Source organism: Tenrec ecaudatus, chromosome 10 (assembly GCF_050624435.1).
Source record: "Tenrec ecaudatus isolate mTenEca1 chromosome 10, mTenEca1.hap1, whole genome shotgun sequence".
Lineage (NCBI taxonomy): Eukaryota > Metazoa > Chordata > Mammalia > Afrosoricida > Tenrecidae > Tenrec > Tenrec ecaudatus.
The window spans coordinates 83,956,836-83,978,280 of record NC_134539.1 but is presented as its reverse complement, the minus strand read 5'-3'; the positions used below and the strand labels follow the sequence as shown (position 1 = coordinate 83,978,280).

General features: G+C 47.0%; 1 protein-coding gene across 1 annotated transcript; it reads left to right on the top strand.

Annotated features, from left to right (window-relative positions):
- The first annotated feature begins 1,830 nt into the window (after positions 1 to 1,830).
- On the top strand, positions 1,831 to 20,031 carry LOC142458578 (asialoglycoprotein receptor 2-like). Its single transcript, XM_075559560.1, has 8 exons — positions 1,831 to 1,954; positions 11,858 to 11,974; positions 12,654 to 12,749; positions 13,623 to 13,694; positions 13,819 to 13,905; positions 14,003 to 14,148; positions 17,586 to 17,692; positions 19,833 to 20,031. The coding sequence occupies exons 1-8, from the start codon at positions 1,831 to 1,833 to the stop codon at positions 20,029 to 20,031; spliced, it is 948 nt and encodes a 315-aa protein (XP_075415675.1).
- Positions 20,032 to 21,445: the final 1,414 nt, after the last annotated feature.

The window sequence follows — 21,445 nt, the reverse complement described above, 5'->3', positions numbered from 1 at the left end:
TGAATTTTTTTAAAGAAAAAAAAAAGATCTGCTTGAGTTTTCAAATACGTACAAGCAGAAGCCTGGGAATATCCTGGGAATGATTACTAAGGGTGTGGGATACTGGTGCACGAAATGTAATATTAGACGGTAATTGGAAAAATGTGTTTTCTGATGGTCTTAAGCAACCCCTATGAAAGGGTTGTTCAACCACAAAGGGGTCTTGACCCACAAGTTGAGAACCACTGCCATAGACAATATCATTAACCATGAGAGAGATGCAAACCAAACAGCAATGAGATTCCACCTCACCAGTACTAGAATGACAATGCTCAAAAAGAAGGGACAAAAAACGGCAAACACCTGGTGTTGGTAAGGCTATGGAGAAACTGGAGGCTTCATCCATGGTTTGTGGATGTGTAAAATGACAACCGCTGTGGACAGTAGTTTGGTGGCCCCTCAAAAGGTTGAGCATATGATCCAGCGATCCCGGTCCTCAGCATAGATCCAGGAGAAGTGAAAGAAAGCATGCCAACAGGAACCTGCACATCCTCGTTCCCATATTTATTTGACCGAACGCCCACCCACACCCTTTCAGAAAAGAATTACCCAGCACTCCCTTGGCAGTTACAGACCCTTCTCCTACAAGCTGTCGTCCAGGATCAAAGGCAGGTACCCACCTGTCCTTGCAGCTCCCTTGGATCATTCCATCACCCCCAAAGAAAGACTGCTGTCCCCCAAGGTTCTCTGAAACACTTCACAGGAGCCCAAAGGTGGAAACAGGTGAAACGTCACCAACAGATGAAGGGTAAACAAAATGTGCTGTGTGTGCATATAAAGATGACTTGAAGCATATCTCAAGGAGCATGGACGAGGCTTGAAAACACCCTACTGAGTAAAGTCGGTTGTAACAAACAGATACTGTACAGTGTCATGTAGGTGGAATAGGCAAAGGCAAAGAACCCACAGATTATTCGTGATTACGAGGGAGGGAGGGAGAGTTTTTGAGCAGGGGGCTGAGTTTCTATTAATGGTCCCCCTGATCCTGGTAGGGGTGTTTGGAGACACCGATGATGCTGGGAAAATTCAGAGGCAGGAGTTGAGGGTGGGGTGGGAGTAAAGCAGAGGGGAAGAGCAAACTATACCCATCAATCGATATCAATCAAACTATACCCATAACTGCCATCAATCAAGCAATGCAAGTGTGGAGACCGGCATGTAGGAGTAGATAGACAGTCTCTGAGATGGTCCACTTCCCTCCCCCCACTCCCCTTTGCCCGCGTCCCAACTGCATATTCACTTTTGTTTACTGTTCAAAGTCCCAGGGGCAGAAAATGCAAGGTGAGAAATCCCTGGGACACTCAGGTCGGGCTCACTGCCCTACATGGGCCAGACTCCTCCTTCCCTCTCCTGTCTAACAACAGGCCTTTGACCCCCACCCAACCACCTCATCACAGAGCCTGGGCTGCTGCAGGGATCCAAGAATCAGAGCTCCGCAGCGTTAGCAGGTAACCCAAAGTGGGGAGGCAGGTGGGGCTGAAGATACTAGTGATTAAGGAGAGCCTGGTTCAGGGGCAGTGAGGATGGATGGGAAGATATGGTTGGTTTGGCTCATGAGCGTAAAGGCAGAAGACTCAAGGCCGCCCACAATCTCCGGAGGGGGGAATGAACCCCAGCTGTATCTCAAACCTCCGTCTCAACGTCCCCTCCAAACTCCTATCTAAATCAAAGCTACCACCTCTGCCTAGACTTGACTTCACTACCAGCTGCTCCCAGCTCCAGCCCCAAGAGCAGCCTCAGCGCCCCCAAATCCAGCGCCGTGCCAGCTCCAGCTCCTGTCCGGAGCGCATCATGCAGAAGGACTTTCAAGACATCCAGCAGCTGGAGCCTGAGGACAATGATAACCAGCTGGGTAAAGATGAAGAACCAGGTCTTCATGGGCAGAACCCCCAGAGAGAAGATCCATTTTGGAAAGGTCAGTGTCCAGGGTCTGAGGCCATGTGCCACCTCTGACCCAGCTCCTGAAGGGGCTCTAGTCTCCGAGGGCTTCATCACAGGGAGTCCACAACAGGGAGGGGTATGAGGTGCATGGGGCCTTTGCTTACCTCACCTTCCTGTCTACTCCAGAGACCTCAGAGAGGTGTGTGCTCAGGGGCGTGAGAATGACAAGCGAAAGCAGTCCCGTCCTTCTTTCTCACATGGGTCCGGTGTCTATGGGCTGTGTGCACAAGGAATACAGGTTACACAAGACTCAGGTGGGAGGCAGTGTTGGGGGAGGTGTGTGCGAGTGAATATGGAGAGAGAGCCTGGAATATTGTTGGTCCTGTATCGGCAACTCCCCCCCCCCCAACCCACCCCACCCCCTCTTTTCTAGAACAACTCTTGAATGCAGGCCCAAGTGTCAGGTCAAAGGCTTCAAGGTGAGAGGCACTCACCTGAGTCTAGAGGGAAGGGCAGGAGCCCACAGGATGGCAGATGGTGCAGGAGGGCAAGGGGTGTGGGTGTTGGGAATGGAACAGGGTTCTGTGGAGACAAGAGGGGTTTGGACCTGGAGGTCAGAGAGGGCACTGGTTAGCCTGAGCTAGGCAGAAGTTGGCAGACAGAGGCAGGGCTAGTGCTGCTGTTGGTGAGGATGGGAGCTGGAGAGGGCAGGAGGGTCAGGCATTCCTCTCCTCCCCTCCCCCTCCACTCCCCTCCCATCTCCCTCCTCTCCTCTCCTCCCCTCCCCTCCCCATGGTGTACTGGTCTTTCGGGCCTTTCATGGGGCAGAGACTACATTTGCCTTGCTTGGCTCTGCATTCCCAGTGCCCACCGGATGTCAAAAGCAAATTGGATATTGTTGACTCTTCTGAGGGTAAGAAGATTCAGAGTTCAGGAACTTTCGTGAGAGCCCCCAACTTTGGATTTAGTGGGAGAGGGAGCTTGGTGAGGGACCGATGGACAGCATTGAAGGCCAGGTCCAAGCTGGTGCAACCAATGCGAGCATTTCTTCCCCTCGTCAGCCTCTGTGGCTGGGAGCGAGCCGCCATCCTGTCAAGCCATGTTAAACCAGGACACCGGCTGAGGCCGACTTGACTCTGTCTTGTGGTGACCCTGTGGATGTCAGTACCATGCTCCACAGGCCTTTCAGGGACTGGGTTTCTTTCCTTTTTTCCTGTTTTTTTTTTTTTTTTTTTTAGCTCAACAATCCTTTCCTGTGAGACACCCCTGAGTGGACTTGAACCGCAGACCTTTCAGTTAGCAGCCAAGCACTGAATTGGTTTGTACCACCCAGGGGACTCCATCTTCACACTGGCTTAATGTATCAACTTGGGATCATGTTCTGATCTCCTAGCACCTTACCCCTTTGTCATTGCCATCACATTTGGAAATTCCCTGGGCGATTCCTCTTCAAATCTGCTTCACTTTCCCTCTTGCCGGTGGGGACGCCAGGAAGTCCACAGCTCACGAATGACCTCTCCATTTTCGGGCTCTTTTTCTCTCAGCGCTTCTTCGTTTTATATGGTTGTGCAAGACACTGTTGCTGTGTCTTTGATTCACTACTCTCCACATCGAGGTCTCATCCACTATTCTGCTTACCCAGTGCGATTTCATTGAGTCACTGCACTGCTGATGTGTAGACCTCTCATTTGGTACATTTGGTACTTTTAATCCCATCTTCAATGTCGCTTCTGAACTTTCAAAAATTGATTGAATTTTGGTGAAAGTTGACATTCAGTTAGGTTCTCATTTGACAATTCTCCAAGGATTTCTCCAATGACATGAGGCATATGCATCACGGTGTGCGAACCTCCTCTTCAATGGGGTTCTGTTTGTTCCCTTTCCAGTTCTCTAGTTTCCCTCCTCCCGTATCTTCTCATCTTGACGTTTGAGAAAACAGTGACATTCTGGTCTCCTATTCATCATTTTCAGAAGAGCCATGTTCTCTTTTGTGTGCCACTTTACTATGTGGGGAACGGGGGTCTTAGGGAAAAGCCCTGCTCTACATTTCAATAGTGCTTCGGAGTGACAGTCTCTGACAGGCTTCTGTTCTGCATTTTTCTCTTTGGTCTGGCTTTATTTTTAATGAAAAAATTTGAGTTCTGCTCTATATTGTTCTCCCACTCCACCTTGAACCAGGTACTGTGGTCCCAGCCAGAGTATTTCCTGGGGTCATGGAAAGCCCCCTGGCCGCTGGACACGTGCAATTGTGCCTCTTGCACACTTGTCTTCCTTCAGTTTTTGGTTATCTTCTTTTGGGTGATTTGAGACCCCTAGTTATGTGAGATTTGACTTTTTGAACATATTGAACATAGGGGTACTCTCTGTTTTGATGCCTTATCTTTAAAAAATCATTTTACTGGGGGCTCATACAATTCTTATCACAATCCATACACACATCAATTGTGTCAAGCACATTTGCACATTCATTACCCTCAACATTCTCAAAACATTTGCTCTCCACTTGGTATCAGCTCCTCATCCCCCCCTCCCTCCCCGCTCCCCTCTTCCTCATGAAACCTTGATAATTTATAAATTATTATTTTGGCATATCTTATACTGTCCGACGTCTCCTTCACCCACATTTCTGTGTCCATCACCCAGGGACGAGCTTATATGTAGATCCTTGTAATCAGTTCCCCTTTTAAACCCCACCCTCCCTCCACCCTCCCAGTATCGCCATTCTCACCACTGGTCCTGAAGGGACCATCTGTCCTGTATTTCTTGTGTTCCCAGTTTCTATCTGTACCAGTGTACATCCTCTGGTCTAGAAGATTTGTAAGGTAGAATTGGAATCATAATAGTGGGGTGGGGGGGGGTAGGGGGGGCGGAGGAAGCATTTAGGAACTAGAGGAAAGTTGTATGTTTCATCGTTGCTACACAGCACCCTGACTGGCTCGTCTCCTCCCCGAGACCCTTCTATAAGAGGATGTCCAATTGCCTACAGATGGGTCTTGGGTCCCCAATCTGCACTCTCCCTCATTCACAATAATTTGATTTTTTTGTTCTTTGATGCCTGATAACTGATCCCTTCGACACCTCATGATCACACAGGCTGGTGCACTTCCTCCATGTGGGCTTTGTTGCTTCTCAGCTAGATGGCAGTTTGTTTACCTTCAAGCCTTTAAGACCCCAGATGCTGTATCTTTTGATAGCTGGGCACCATCAGCTTTCTTCACCACATTTGCTTATGCACCTATTTGTCTTCAGAGATTGTGTCGGGAAGGTGAGCATCATAGAATGCCAGTTTAATAGAACAAAGTATTCTTGCATTGAGGGAGTACTTGAGTGGAGGCCCAAAGTCCATTTGCTACCTTAATACTAAGCCTATAAATATATGCACATAGATCTATTTCCTCATACTCATATAAAATATATTTACACATTGACTCATGTATAAATATATTTATAAATGCCTTTATTTAGACCGCTATAAATGCCCTTTGCCTCCTAGCTCTTTTCTTTGTTTCCTTTTACTTTCCTCTTGTTCCACTATCATGCTCAGGTGCTATATCTTTTGATAGCCGGGTTTCATTTGGGTTTCAGTAATTCCTCTTGGTTACATTACCCTTGATCAAGCCCTACCAGGCCTCCTACACCCTCCTCACCACCGATTTGGATCACTTGTTTTTCCCTTGTCCCTGGGTTTGTTAACACCACTACCTTTCCCCCCACCTCCCCCTCTCCCATGTCCCCTGGAACCGTAGGTCCAATTGTTTTCTCCTCCAGATTATTCATCCAGCCTATCTTATTTAGACAGACCTGCGGAGATAATAACATGCACAAAAACAAGACAGAGCCAAACAAAGCAACAAAAGGAAACAGAAAAACCAAAACACGAAGGGGGTGCAACACAACAGCAAGGGAATGGAGCAGCGAAGTCCCCAGGGAATGCTGAAGGTGGACTTTGGGGCTAGGGCTACTGGACTGGAAAATACTCCTAAAGGCCACCAAACAATCCTTGAACTAACTACAAGCTTTCTTTCTTGTTGTGTTCTTTTTTGTCATTGGTTTGTTGTTGTTTTGTTGTATATTGTTTCTTGGTTTTGCTCTGTCTTGTTTTTGTGCATGTTATTATCTCTGCAGGTCTGTCTAAATAAGATAGGCTGGATGAACAATTGGAAGAGAAAACAATGGGACCGACAGATCCGGGGGGTAGGGAGGAGCATGAGGGAGGGGGAGAGGGGAAAGGTAGTGGTGTTAATAAACCCAGGGACAAGGGAACAACAAGTGATCCAAATAGGTGGTGAGGAGGATGTGGGAGGCTGGTTGGGAATGATCAAGGGTAATGTAACCAAGAGGAATTGCAGAAACCCTGGTGGGGACTGAGCATGATAGTGGGACAGGAGGGAAGTCAAAGGAAATAGAGGAAAGACCTGGGAGGCAAAGGGCATTTATAGAGGTCTAGATAAAGACATGTAATATGCAAATATATTTATATATGAGGATAGGGAAATGGATCTATGTGCATATATTTATAGGTTTAATATTAAGGTAGCAGAAGGACATTGAGTCTCCACTCATGTACTCCCTCAATGCAAGAATACTTTCTTCTATTAAATTGGCATTCTATGATGCTCACCTTCCTGACACAACCACTCAAGACAAAGAGGGTAAACAACCAAATGTGGTGAAGAATGCTGATGGTGCCCGGCTATGAAAAGATATAGCATCTGGGGTCTTAAAGCCTTAAAGGTAAACAAGCAGCCATCTGGCTCAGAAGCAACAAAGCCTACATGGAAGAAGCACACCAGCCGGTGCGATCACGAGGTGCTGAAGGGATCAGCTATCAGGCATCTAAGAACAAAAAATCATATCATTGTGTGCTCACCTCCCTAATGCGACCGCTGAAGACAAATGGGTGTATAAGCAAATGTGGCGAAGAAAGCCGATGGTGCCCGGCTATCAAAAGATAAAGCATCTGGGGTCTTGCACAAGGGGTCAAAGGGATCAGGTATGAGGCATTATCAGAACAAAAAATGTTACCATAGTGAATGAGGGGGGAAGTGCAGAGTGGAGACCCAAAGCCCATTTATAGGCCACTGCACATCCCCTTACAGAAGGGTCTTGGGGAAGAGATGAGCCAGTCAGGGTGTGATGTAGCAACGATGAAAAATACAACTTTCCTCTGGTTCCTAAATGCTTCTCCCCTGCCCCGCCCTGTCATGAGCAGAATCCTACCTTGCAAGTCTAGCTAGACCAAAGGATGTACACTGGTACAGATAGGAACTGGAAACACAGGGAATCTAGGGCAGATGATCCCCTCAGGACCAGTGGTGTGAGTGGTGATACTGGGAGGGTAGAGAGAGGGTGGGTTGGAAAGGGGGAACCAATTACAAGTGACCTCCTCCCTGGGGGACAGACAACAGAATAGTGGATGAAGGGAGACGTGGGACAGAGCAAGACATGACAAAATAATAATTTATAAATTATCAAGGGCTCATGAGGGAGGGGGGAGTGGGGAGGGAGAGGAAACAATGAGGACATGATGCCAGGGGCTTATGTGGAGAGCAAATGTTTTGAGTATGATGAAGGTAACGAATGTACAAATGTGCTTTACACAGTTGATGTATGTATGGATTGTGATAAGAGTTGTATGAGCCCCTAATAAAATGATTTAAAAAAAGAAGAAAATAGAAAAACCAATAACAAAAAAAGAACCCAACAAAACAAAAACCCAAAGAAGAAAGGCCTGTCGTTAGTTCAAGGACTGTTTTTTTTGGCCTTTAGGAGTGTTTTCCGGTTGAGTCTGATGGGGTGCCAAGCCCTGGCCCCAAAGTCTAATTTTGGTATTCCCTGGGGATTTCACCGCTCCTTTCCCTTGCTATTCTGTTGCATGCTCTTAGTGCTTTGCCTCAGTGTGGTGGGATCAGATCAGGCACAATTCCCACACTGTGTCGCCAGTGTTGTTACCTGTAGTCAGTGAGGGATGTCGTGTCTCATAGTGGGGCCAGCCATGTTGTCTTCTCTTTGGATTGGTTGGCCTTATCTTCTAATCATAACATTTTTGTCAATTCTGAATCCATTTTGATTGATTTTGTAAATCTTCCTCCATGGGTTGCATTTTCCTGTTTCTTTGTGCACCTGGTTATCTTTGAGTAGATGCTAGACATTGGGTGTGGTGGTATGTTCACTCACACACGTTTTTTTTCCTCCATTCTTCCAATTATTCTTTAGTTTTCTTTTAGGATGCAGTTACATTGCTTGGACTCAGATGGGGCCTTTATGATTTTTCAGGTGGTTTGGAAAATGCTCAGTATAGGGCTAATTTTACTTTGGAACTGAAAGCAGACCTCCTTGAGATACTTTACCCAAGACCTTGAGAATTTTGAGGTTTTCTATCTGGCTGCTGGGAATTGGCACTTTTCTTGCCTTTGTGTGATTTCCAGGCACTGTTCCCTAATCTTTTCAAATTTTTTTCTTGACCATAGATGATATCCTTATATGCAATACACAAGATGCAGCTAATTGTTAAAGGGAAACTCTGCAGACCTCCCAGTTTCTCTCTCTGGACAGTGCTCTCTTGCTTGTGCTTCTAGCTATATTGGTCTTTCCAGTCTCTCAGCTTTGTCTCCCAACCCAGGGAGGTCCCATTTCCCTGAATGTATGAAAACCTTCTTCAGGCTGGATGCTGGGACAACCATAGGGCATACTTGTTTCCCAGCGCTCAGAAAGCATTTGACTGATGTACAATAGCTTGACATGGGTTGGTTCTATGGTTGTCTATTATTTTGGGGTGGAGTGGGGGGTTGTTTTTGGTGGAGGGCAAGTCTGGTCCCTGTTTCTCTGAAATAGACCCTTCCTTTTACTCCCAAACTTATTTAAACAGCACTTTATATGTTGTAATTCATTTAGTTCTTATAACAACTGATGAGATAAGCACTCTTTTAAAAAATCATTTTATGACACCCAGACATATCTGAGCAGAAGCCACATTATCTACGTGAAACAGCTTTGGGTGCTCCACAGCTATATGCAGATGCCCACCAAATATGAGATTATTTTGCTTTCTCTGACTTGGCTCTTACTAGCAGTCAGCCTCATTCCATCTCTTTTGTAGATGGTTGTGGATTCTGGGGGGCCTATGGGATAATGGTGGGCTTATGAGATTAAAAAGATCTTTTAGGGAAAAAAAATCATTTTATTGGGGGCTCTTACCGCTCTCATCACAATCCATACATCATCGTGTCAAGCACATTTGTACACATGTTGCCATCATTCTTTTCTTTCTACTTGAGCCCTTGGTATCAGCTCCTTATTTTTTTACTCCCTCCCCTACCCTTCCTCCTCATGAACCCTTGATAATGTATACATTTTTATTATTTTCATATCTTACACTGACCGCTGTCTCTCTTTACCCACTTTTCTGTTGTTCATCCCCCTTTGGGGGGGGGGACAGTTGTATATCAATATATGATTGGTTCCTCCTCTCTGCCCCCTTCCCTCATAGTATCCTTGCTCCCATTGTTGTTCTTTGGAGGTTATCTGTCCTGGATTCTCTGTGTGGAGAGCTCTTATCTGTACCTCTGAACATGGTCTGGTCTAGCCGGATTTGCAAGGTAGAATTGGGGTCATGATAGTGGGGTGGGGAGGGGGAGGAAGCATTAAAAACTAGAGGAAGTTATATGTTTCTTCAGTGCTACACTACATCCTGGCTGGCTCACCTTTTCCTTGTGACTCTTCTGTGAGGGATGTCCAATTGTCTACAGTTAGGCTTTGGATATTCACCCACACCCACCCCTACCCCCATTCACTTCTATATGGTTGTTTGTTCTGGATCTACCTGATCTCATCAACACCTATTGATCACACAGGCTGGTGTGCTTCTTCCATGTGGGCTTTGTTGCTGCTAAGCTAGATGGTCACTTGTATATCTTCAGTCTTTTAAGATGCCAGACGCTATATCTTTTGATAGCCAGGAACCATCAGCTGTCTTTACTACATTTGCTTATACACCCATTTTGTCTTCAGTGATTGTGTCGGGAAGGTGAGCATCACAGAATGCTGGATTATTAGAACAAAGTGTTCTTGCGTTGAGGGAGTACTTGAGTAGAGGTCCAGTGTCCATCTGCTACCTTAATATTTAACGTATATATACATAGCTCTATGTCCCTATCGTTATATATTAATATATTTACATATGTATGTGTCTATATTTATACCTTTATACTCTCCTTTGATTTTCATTAATTCCTTGAGGTAAGTACTCTTATTGTTTCCATTTTAACCCTGAGATCATGGAGGCGCTAAGAAATTGAATGATTTGTGCCTGGTTTCAGAAGTAGCTGGTGGCGAACTGGAATACAGTGTTTCAGGGTAGAAACACTGAACTATGTTTCTGGGTTGACCCAGAGCTGGAGGTTCATAGATTGGGCTGGGCAGTGGACAAGGGCCCACTAAATGAACCGAAGAGAGCAATCGGACCCTCAACCACAGAGTCTTGTTTGAGTGGAGAAGAGTGGGAGCAGTGGCAGAGCATTAGAGTTGGCAGTCAGGGCATCTGAGGTGTAGCCAAGATGAGGTCCCCAGTGGGACTGAAGAGGAGACGGGTGATAGTCAATGAGGGGCAAAGAGGCCAAGGTGATGCATGGCAGTTTTTAGAACATGTCCAACAAGGATGCTGGCAGGAGACCAACTGAGTAGGAGGATTCAAGATTTCTGCCTCACCTTGACTAGACTATGGGGGTGCCTACATGTGATGGTGTTGAGGAAGGAGAGCAAATACAGAATCAGGATTTGAGGTGAAGAAGGGGGTGTGTTTAGTCTGTAGTTGGGTGGTAATAATGCAGGATCTTGGGGTCAGAACCACAGTCCCTCCTCCAGGGCTGGAGGGATAGCAGGACAGGTGAGACAGCTGCGTGTGTCCCTATGTGGGCCTTAGTGTGTGTTAAGGTATGCGGGTGAGAGAGAGAAAGAGACTATGAATCTGTGCAACAGTATGTGTGTGCAGGTGTGCATGAGAGAATGTGTGTGTTCATGCAGGTTTAAGTGTGAGCAAGAAATATGTGTTGACAAATGTGAGAACACGAGAATGAGTGTGTGTGTTTGTGTTTTATGATATTGTAGGGAAATATGTGTAAGAATGTGTACTAATGTGTGTGAGTGAGTGTGTGTATTTGGTCCAGGTTCACTTTGAGAAAGGGGAGGATGCGTGATGGTGGAGAGCTACAGGGAAAGAGCTTACAATGGAACAAAGGTTGCCAAGGCAGCAATGGGTCAGAGAGTTGAAGAGAGGAGTAGCTGAGTGGTGGGAGATGAAGAGGATGGAGTCTATGGCATAGCCTTTTGGGAGTGGTCCATGGGGAAATGACCTGGACTTGGAGGGAAAGGAGTTACTCCAGTCCTAAACTTGTTTGAATGGCCCAATGTGGAGCCCAGGAAAAACACAGGGCCTAGCATCTAGGGACCCATGTCAAAGACCAGCACAGCAGAGGCCAAGAAGGCCAGAGGTGATGTGTAACCCCTCCCACTGGTTGGACAGACAGGGAAACCCAATCATAGACCCCCTTTCTCAGGACTTGTGACCAGATTAGCCAGGTCTGTCCCCCAGCCATCTCTCCATGTTCCTGTCTTCAAATTTCAAGAGTGGGATTTTTGTGGACATTGTGTGTCCATGTGCATATGTATTGTGTACACCTGTATAGGGGCAGGTGCACGTTTGGATACGTTCATGTTAATAAATATGTGTGCCTGCAAAGGTGTCTGGGCATGTATTCATGTGTAAAGCCTAGATATTTGTGATCAAAGCCCATTGAATCCCCACCACTGAGAGTCCCTCCCTCAGCCCAGGTCGCGCTTTCTCAGCCTTCTCTTCTGTTTCTGCTTCCATCGACTTCATTCTCTAGTCCCCATGCCCATCAGACATTCTCCTCTCCTCCTGTCAATTCTCCTCTCACAGCGATGCCTCCTCCGAAGCCCTTTCTGCAGCGTCTCTGCTCCTGGCCCCGCCTCAGTGTGCTCACTCTGGGCTTCAACGTCCTGCTGCTGGTGATCACCTGTGTGACTACGTCTCAAAGTGAGTATGAAGACAGTGGAGGCCGCGAGGGACCAGTGCGAAGAGCAGCAAGAATGGTGGTGGGGAAAGATGGAGGCGGTGGGAGGGCAATGATGTTTGCAGGAATAAGGGAATGGAGGACAAGGAGTGGGTAGGGCTGAGGGCAATGGACAGGGAAGCAACAAGGGCAGTGATGAGGGTGGTCATGAAGCAGTTATGGGAACCAAGATGGCGGGGGGTGGGGTAAGTAGTGGGATTCAGGATGTAGGAAGCAGCAGGGTTGTTGGTTCAGTGGTCGAGTTCTCGTCTTCTGTGAAGGAGTCCTGGGTGTGCATCCTAGCTAATGCACTAGATCTGTAGCCATGACTTGTCCACCCCCAAGATGGAGGCTTGTAGGCTACTCTGCTCCTGAAGAGGTTTCAGTGGAGCTTACAGAGTAAGATGGTCTAGGAAGAAAGGCCTGGCGACCTCTTTCTGAAAGTCGGTCACTTTCTCTTGGTGACAACACCCTGTGGAGCACAACAGCCGCATTCCTTGGTGGAGAAGGCCACCGTGAGTTGAGGGGTGACTCGGAGGCAGTGAACAAGCGTGATGAAGGGAAAGATAGGCTGTGGGCGGAATGGTTGCCTAGTCAGTGGTAATGCGGTCACAGGGACCCAGGCCCCTCCACCTTGTCCTATTCCCATGGTCTCTTGATAAGGCACACAGCTGCAAACAGAGCTACAGCTCCTGAAAGAAGCTTTCCGCAACTTCTCATCGAGTGTCTCCATGGAGATCCAGACTCTCACCTCTCATGGTGAGAGGGCACTTCACTTGGAGGGCTGGGGAGGCGGGTGGGTTGTGTGGTTCTGGCACTTGTTAATTCACACAGATCTGGGGCACTGGGCAGATGCCTGATCCAGAGTCTGCAATGGAGGGGTGTCCAGAGTACTGGAGGTGCAGAGGAGAACAGAGAACCCAGCCTGAGACACAGGGCAAAGCGCCCCAGAAATGCAAAGGCCTGAGTTGAGATGCCTTAGAGCAGCGGTTCTCCACCTTCCTCACACTGTGACCCTTCCATACAGTTGCTCATGTGGTGGTGACCCCCCAACCAGAACATTTTCATTGCTACTTCATCATTGTCGTTTTGCTGCTGTGATGACTCGGGCGACCCCCGTGAAAGGGTCATTTGATCCCCAAAGGGGTCGAGCCCCACAGTTTGAGAACCACTGCCTTAGAGGTTGAGCAGGAGTTGGATGGATGCCAAGGAAGCCCCAGGTAGAGAGAACAGGATCTATGAGAGCCAGCGGGGTGCACAACAAAACAAAACAAAGTACAGCTCATGGTGTGAGCTGTCCATTCCAGTGTGGCTACAGCTGATTCTGAGTGAGTGGAGCCAGGTCATGCAGAAAGCAGGCTCCGTAGTGAGGCTTGAGCTGGAGAAGATGCAGAGGGCCTCTTGGTGGGGCTTAAGCCGGGGAGTAGACCCATTATTAGGTTTATGCTTCAGAGAAACCTCACTGGCTGTGCCGAGAGGATGGATGGTGTCAGGAAAGCCAGGCGTGGAGCCTCCAGCGGTCCCAGGAAAAGATGCTGGTGGCTAGGGCTAGAGCTTGTGCCCCGGTGGCAGTGAGGTTGGGGGGCTATGAAGGAAGAAGTGAGAGGAAAATATATCGCTTTTCTCTTTCAGGAAGCAACGTCAGTGACACGGTGACCTTGATGACAACCAAGCTGGAGAATCATAGCCAGCACTTGAAATCAGGTGCGCTATCGGTCCCTGGATGGTACTATGTATCCGCAGGCCAAATCGGGGCTCCTGGTCCTGGTGCTGGTCGGTGGGAGCCCAGACTGTCTCTGTCCACATCGCCCCTGTTCATCTGTCCTAGATCATGCCAGTTTGCAGCTTCACTTGAAGCACTTCCCAGCTGACCTGCGCATCCTGAAATGTCAGGCCGAGTTCCTTCTAAGCCACGGTAGGATCCAGGGAAGAGCGAGTCAGTGGGGTGCTCCGGTGTTGTCCTTCCTGTTCCCCCCACGGGGTCTCACCGTCCCCTGTCCCCTTGCCGTCAGGTAAAGAGTGCTGCCCTGTTAACTGGAAGGAGCATGAGGGCAATTGCTATTGGTTCTCTCACGCTGGAGCGAGCTGGACTGCTGCCACCTTGTACTGCCAGCTGGAGGATGCCCACCTGGTTGTTGTCAACTCCAGGGATGAGCAGGTGAGTCCATTTCCTTACCAATTACACCCCCACCTGCACTCCCCACACTCGAGGGGGCTCTCATTCATGGAGGCCCCGTGTGACGGAGCAGAGCTGCTCCACCAGGTTTGCTCGGCTGTCACCTTGGCAGATGCAGAGCGCAGGGCCTTTCTGCTGGGGTGCTGCTGGCTTAGCACAACTGCCAACCTTTAGGTTAATAGCCCGTGGCAAACTACTTGTGCCACCCAGTGACCAAGCCTTTCCAAAAGAGAAACACCAAAAACCCAACTCAGTGCTTTCAAGTCAGTTCTGACTCATAGTGACTATCAGAAATAAAAACCCTGAGTCAGCCTGCTCATGTGGGTGTTTGAGGTTGTCAGTCTTTCCAGGAACGTCTGGTGGGCTTGACTTTCTGCCCCTGGGGTTAACCGGCCAACTCATCACTCACGGACGTCACCAGGGCAGGAGGAGGCGCTTGGGAAGCCCCGGAGATCAGCGGGGTCATCTGGCACCCCACGGTGCTGCCCTCAGGGTCATGGGGCTTGGCTTCCCGGGGTCCAGGAATTCCTGGGGTGAGCTGCCTCCAGGAGTCTGGTTTCTCTTCACTCTTCTTTACTCTGAAACAGGAGAGAGCCCTGGCTCCCGTGTCTGCACTGGGCTGAGACAGAAGTAGTCTCTGAGCAGTCCACAGGACCCACCTGCACTTTCTGCTTGAAGAGCCCAGCCATGTGGTTTTCTCTCACAGTTATGCCTCTTTCTGGGATGTAAGCCCACGGTTTGGGAAAGTAGTAATTACCCAGTCTGTGGAGGAGGCAGCGGGATGGATTAGTCGACGTGTGCGCCCGACACTTCCCTTTGCCAGCACGTTAGGGATTTCCACAGAAGGCGGAGGCACAGAAATTGTTCAATTCTGTTCTCATCCCCTAGGGCAGGGGCGGGGAACCTATAGCCTGCCAAGGACCATTTAGATATTTAGAATATCAGTCATGGGCCATGCTGGTCTAATATTTAACTTCTCCTTGGTAAGGCATTATGTTAGCTGGTATAAGGTCTGTAGGTTAGGGGTTCCCCACCCCTGCCCTAGAGGTGCAACTGAGAACAGCTCACCCTTGCATCTCTCATCCATTGTCAGTGAGCTCATTCTGATTCCCGGCAACTCCTTGGGATAGAGTAGAGCTGGCCAAAAAAGGCCATACACCTTTTTCTTTAAAGTCATTTTATTGGGAGCTCGTACAGCTCTTATCACAATCCATCCATCCATCCATCCATTGTATGTCAAGTACATATGTTGCCATGATCATTTTCAAAACATTTTTCTCTACTTGAGCCCTTGGTATCAGCTCCTCATTTTTCTTCCTTCCTCCCTCATGAACCCTTGATAATTTATAAGTCATTATTATTTTGTCATGTCTTACACCGTCCGACGTCTCCCTTCACGCACTTTTTTGTTGTCCGTCCCCCAGGAGGGGGTTATATGTAGATCCTTGTGATCGGTTCCTCCTTTCTTCCCTCACCTTCACCTTCCCGTCCTGGTATCACTACTCTCATTATTGGTCCTGAGGGGTTTATCTGTCCTGGATTCCCTGTGTGTCCAGCTCTTAATAGTACCCATGTACATGCTCTAGTCTAGCCAGATTAGTAAGGTAGAATTGGGATCATGAAATTGGGTGTGGGAGAGGGGAGGAAGCATTTAGGAACTAGAGGAAAGTTGTATGTTTCATCGTTGCTATACTGCATCTTGACTGGCTGATCTCTTCCTTGTGACCCTTCTGTGAGGATATGTCCAATTGTCCACAGATGGCATGGCCATAAATCTTTATGGAAGCAGACTGACACAACTTCCTCCTAACTTTATCTGTAGCACTCAGAATTGAAGACCCTGCAAAAAGACAATGAGCTATGCATGTGGGAGTACCCCTCAAAGGCTGGTATGGATGCTCCCCAAATTCAGAGGAGTTGAGTTCGAAGGAATGTGAATGGAGTCAAGGCACAATATTTGCTGCTACCTATTACCTGAAACCCCTCTTCCAACACCAGAAGCTGAACAATTGATTAGAAGAATAAAACCCAACCCAAACCCAACCCACTGCCATCCAGTTGATTCTGAGTCACCAGGACCCTAAAGGACAGGGTGAAATTGTGCTGGTGGGTTCCTGAGGCTGCCACTCTTTCCACATAACCACTCCATCACTGGGGCTCCTGGATAGGAGAAAAGAAGCCCTCAATACCCAGCCTTTCATGCCGGAAACAAAGGTGATAAATCGAATCATGACCCAAAGGTGCAGTCCAAAAGATCCACCCCACCTGTTGACACACAAGAATTGTACCCATTCATGAAAGCAGCACGGAGCAAAATCAGCACTGGAATTTTTTTTTAAGTAAGAAGAGAGAAAGAAGGATAAAGAAGGCAGAGGAGGGAAGAAATACAGTACCGAAAGAGAGAGCAACACTACAACTTGGAAAAGGAAACTTGCTGCAGAATACAAAGGGATATTGGAGAACAACTTCTTTACTTTCTCAAAAAACATTAAAGGGGAGCATCCTATTTAAATGAAGGTGGCACCCAAAGTGAAGAAGAAAATCCTGCCCTTCCACAAGCAAAGTCAAAGCAGAAGCAATGCCAGCCGAGAAGGCAAAGCTGAGAGATGTTCACAATGGCGCAAAGCAGCAAAAGTGGAAGAGGAGGGAGAGCAGAAAATGCTAACAATCTGCTTCCCAATCACCTAAAACGCTGTGACTAAAGAAAGGCCAAATCGCCTTAGAAGAACAGTACCAGGGAAACAAGCTGATCACTGCACCACCATCAAATTCTCTCTGATCACTAATTTGGCCAGGAAGAGGCTCCAAGATCACAACACATGTGTTTGTTGTGGCTAACAAGATTAATAAGCATCAGATGAAACTGGCTATGAAGAAGCTCACTGACATTGACATAGCTAAGATTAACCACCTTGATTGGGCCCACTGGAGAGAAGATTATATATATATGACTGGCTTCTCACTATGATGCTTTGGATGTTGCTAACAAAATTAAGACAATCTAAATGGAATCTAGCTGGCTAATGCTAAATGTAATTGTTTTCAATATGCACAGATTAAGAGATGAATAACAGTATTTCAAAGAAAATATCATAGAAGACAACAAAATGATAAGGAAAGAAATGAAAGTGAAAATTTTATCTCTAATTTAAAGAAATGATCAACTCAGTAGAAAGAAACCAAGTCTGAGATACAGGAGAGGGATTTGATGAAATCACCCAGGATGGAGAGGGGAAGGAGAAAGATGGAAATAATAGCAAGAACGCGGTGACTATTGTTCACTGAACCACAGGTATGGTTATGAAAGAAAACGCAAGGAAAACTAGTCATATTGGATTTACTGGCTTAGCTTGAGGCAGATCAAGGTTAAGGTGGATGGTGGAAAGTATTAGAAATTTCTCTCTGGTCTGTTTTCCCAGAAATTCCTTCAACAACACATCAACCCTTTTGATACGTGGATAGGACTCACCAATGTCAACAACACCTGGAAGTGGGTGGATGGAACCAAATATGAGAATGGCTACACGTAAGTGACAGCTCCCCCCACCACACACCCCCGCAATTCCTGTATGCGCTATTTAGTCTGACCTGGGGACAATCACCTGGACTTCTGACCCACTCGCCTCTTACCCAATCCCTGAGGGCCCAATTTCTCCAAGTCTCTTGTCTTAGTTTATCCAGTGCTGTGGTAACAGAAATACCACACTTGGATGGATTTAATAATCAAAAGCTTACTTTCTCACAAAGTCAAACTTACTGCCACCAGGACTCTCCCCAAAGATAGCAGAGAAGAATAAATTAAAAGTAGAGCAAGCAAAAATGGGTCAAAGGGGAAAACAAATGAATGAGAATATGGTCCACTTTAACCTAACTAGATACACTTCCCAATGTACTCTGCCTGGGCACTGAACTATCCACATCCATGACCCATGGACTGAGGGGATTTAATGGAGGCTTTGTCCGTGTGTGTGTGTGTGTGTGTGTGTGTGTGTGTGTGTGTGTGTGTGCAAATGGACTTTGGGCTGTCACTGTCATCCTTAACCTTCTGCAAACCAAGTGCTCAGAATTTAAGCTCTGATACAGCTGTTCCTTCTGATCTTGGCTTCTTTTGGTTAATGGTCCTTTGGTCATACTGGCTGATGTGCTTCTTCCCTTGGCATCAGGTGACATTTCATTTAGATGGCTTCTAAGACAAGACTCTAAGACCGCAGAACCTATTCTTTCTGACAGCCGGGCACCGTTTGATTTGCATGCCACACTAAGCAAGAGCGCCCGTTGCGGGCTCGAATCAATGACAACCACTGTAACGTCTCGATCAGTTAGAAGAGTCTTTATTTGGTTATAACCGGACTGCTAGAATCAAAAAGCTATCTTGGATTGTAGTCTGGAGTCCACATTTAAGTTTATTTTTAAAGACGAAAACCTCATTTATCATTTGTCTAAGACTTAAGCAAGCGTGGACAGAAGCAGAAAGCAAAATTAATGCTATTACTCTTTAGGGTTAGGGAGCGTTACAGGGCACATGGTTCATGATAACATTCTGGTAACCCCAGGAAGAGCAGGCATGCATTACAAGGTACATTCCTTTTCATGAGAGAAACAATGCCAACATTGACTACATCCTGGTTAGCATCACGAGATTAATTGCACCATTCAGATTGCAACATCAAAGGAACACTATTAAACAAATGCTATATAGAAGAACGGTTTAAACTAATTGTAGGTCCAGACTTGGTTACATGAGAGTACATTCTAAAATCAGTCTCTAGTGGGACTTTCTGAGATGGGAGGGGGAAGGAGGCAGGTCATTCAGCAGCTAAAAAATGGAGTTTCTTTTGCTAGTCTGCCTCACACCCATCTCTTCTGAGATCACTGCCTGAGGGGGAGTGTGAGCAGGGCCACATCAGAAAAGCAGATTATTCTTAGATTAGGGTTTATGATTGAGAGCTCAAAACCCATTTGTATATTTATGGTTTATATCTCCCTGGTCCACTTTAGACACAGTTTCTTTCGTCTTTGTTAATAAATTGTTTTATTGGGGGCTCTTACATCTCTTTATAAATAACCCCCATGGGACATTTTATAATTCTATTGATAATGTCATTAATTTAGCCAGTGGTATAGAATTTAGCATATTATTGGGAAAAGGAAAATAAACTTAGGTAGGAAAGCTTTTTTTTTTAAGACAAAAATGGGATGGATGGTTGACTTGTATAGATTAGCAGCTTAAGTGACTAAACACGGAAAACAGTGAGCATTGGACATGAGACAAAAACCTTTCAATCACACTCAGGCAAAACCATGTCTGTGGGACTAAGCTATGCCATAAAAAGCAAAGAGTATAAAAATAGCAAGTACATAGTAGTTTTAAGTTGCTAATTATCGGGCACCTTCGAATGCAAGATATGAACCAATGTCTAATGACTTCTCAATCCATGACCTGGAGACGGCAGTCATCTGCCTCTCACACTAAGGCATTGCAGTCGAAAACCCAAGAGCATTTCAGTTCCTTGAACCTACGACGGGTATCCCGGGCTCCCAACTTCTGTGCTGTCACTCCTGCTTCCTGGGCCACTTCCATACTCTGCTTTTCTGGGGTGGGGACTGATGGTCAGTCAAGGATGTTGAGGGGCCCTAAACTGGAGTTTTTTTCCCTGCCTTTTCAGGAACTGGGTTAACTCTTGGACATACCCCCGGCAGGGCCCGGATACCCAAAGAGAGGAAGGCTGTGTTGAAATGAAGGCGGGCGGCTCCTGGAACATTGATCACTGCCAGGGAGTCCACCGCTGGGTATGTGAGACCAAGCGGAACCGCACCACAGAGGACCCCAACCACAAGTCTGCGACTCGCACACCGCCCATTTGACCTGACACAGCTTTCCGCCCCACCCCTCCACTGGACGATTTTCAGGAAGGAAGAAGAATGGAACACAGGGGATGGAGCTGAGGGGCTCGGAGGTGGTGGTTATAGGTTCGGGCCCTGGAGGGCAGAGATCCCTGCTTCCGTCCACAGTTCATTGTCACAATGAACCATTTCAACCCCTGTAATGAAGGAGAAAAAAGGCTGGAACTCTGTGTGGCCTGGTTATCTGCAGGAAACTCTGGCGGAGTGGGCCCAAGAGACACGTGATTGGCCTCCAGGGTCGTGACATGCAGCAGCAGACAAGGGTGGGGGCCCTAAGGGCTACACCAGGCCCAAAGAGTCTCTAGGAAGCAGTTACCCCTGTCGTAGTCTCCTCTACAAGAGGTGACAGGAGACACCCTGGCTCCACTCCCAGCCTCAGAACGGCAGGGAGGGCTGCTAAACGTCCCCAACGAAGCAGGGCCAGTGATCAATGTTTGTCAAGAGGAAGAGACAGGCACTTTGATCCATTTTCAGTCTCTCTTGACTCAAAATAGATGTAGACATACCTTCAGCAGAGGCTAGCACCAGCAACTTCCACACTGGATAGACTCCACATTCCAACACCATTCTAAAACTCACCTTTACAAATGACCGTTAAAAATTCCCAGAGTAATTTATTCATTGTTGCTAGTTGCTGTCATGTGGCTTCCCACTCATGGTAACAGTGTATAACAGAGCAAAATAATTCTTCATCTTGTACTGTCTTCATTAGCAAAACCATTTCCAAGGAAAACACACACATACACACGCGCGCATGCAGTGAAAGTACTCCTCTGACTTCTCCCAAGTCCACCATTTCATGGGTAGTCTGTCATGACCTTTTAAATAAATCATTTTATCGAGGGCTCGTACAACTCTTATCACAATCCATCCATCCATCGGGTCAAACACATTTGTACATTTGTTGTCACTATCATCCTCAAAACATTTGCTTTCTACTTGAGCCGTTGGTGTCAGCTCCTCATTTTACCCCCTCCGTCCCCGCTGAGACTGTTCATCTTTAAGGGAGTAGGAAGCCTCATCGTTCTCCTGCAGAATGGCATAAGGTTTTGAACTGCTGACCTTGTGGTTATCAGCCCAATGCCTAACCCAGTGTGCCACCAGGGCTCTCTCAGGCACATGGATTCAAATAACAGCCAAACTCACTGCTGTGACGACATTCCCAGTGACCCGATAGGAGACAGCAGAACTTCCCGTGGGTGTTTGAGATTGTGACGTTTAAAATTTTCAGTCTTATTGGCACTTCACCCACATATCATACAGTTGAATAGTCCGACCATATTGTATGATCTTTACCATCATCAAGTTTTGGAACATTTTCTTTTTCCCTGTACTCATTGTTATTAATGTATTTTTTTCAATTTTGGCAAAAATA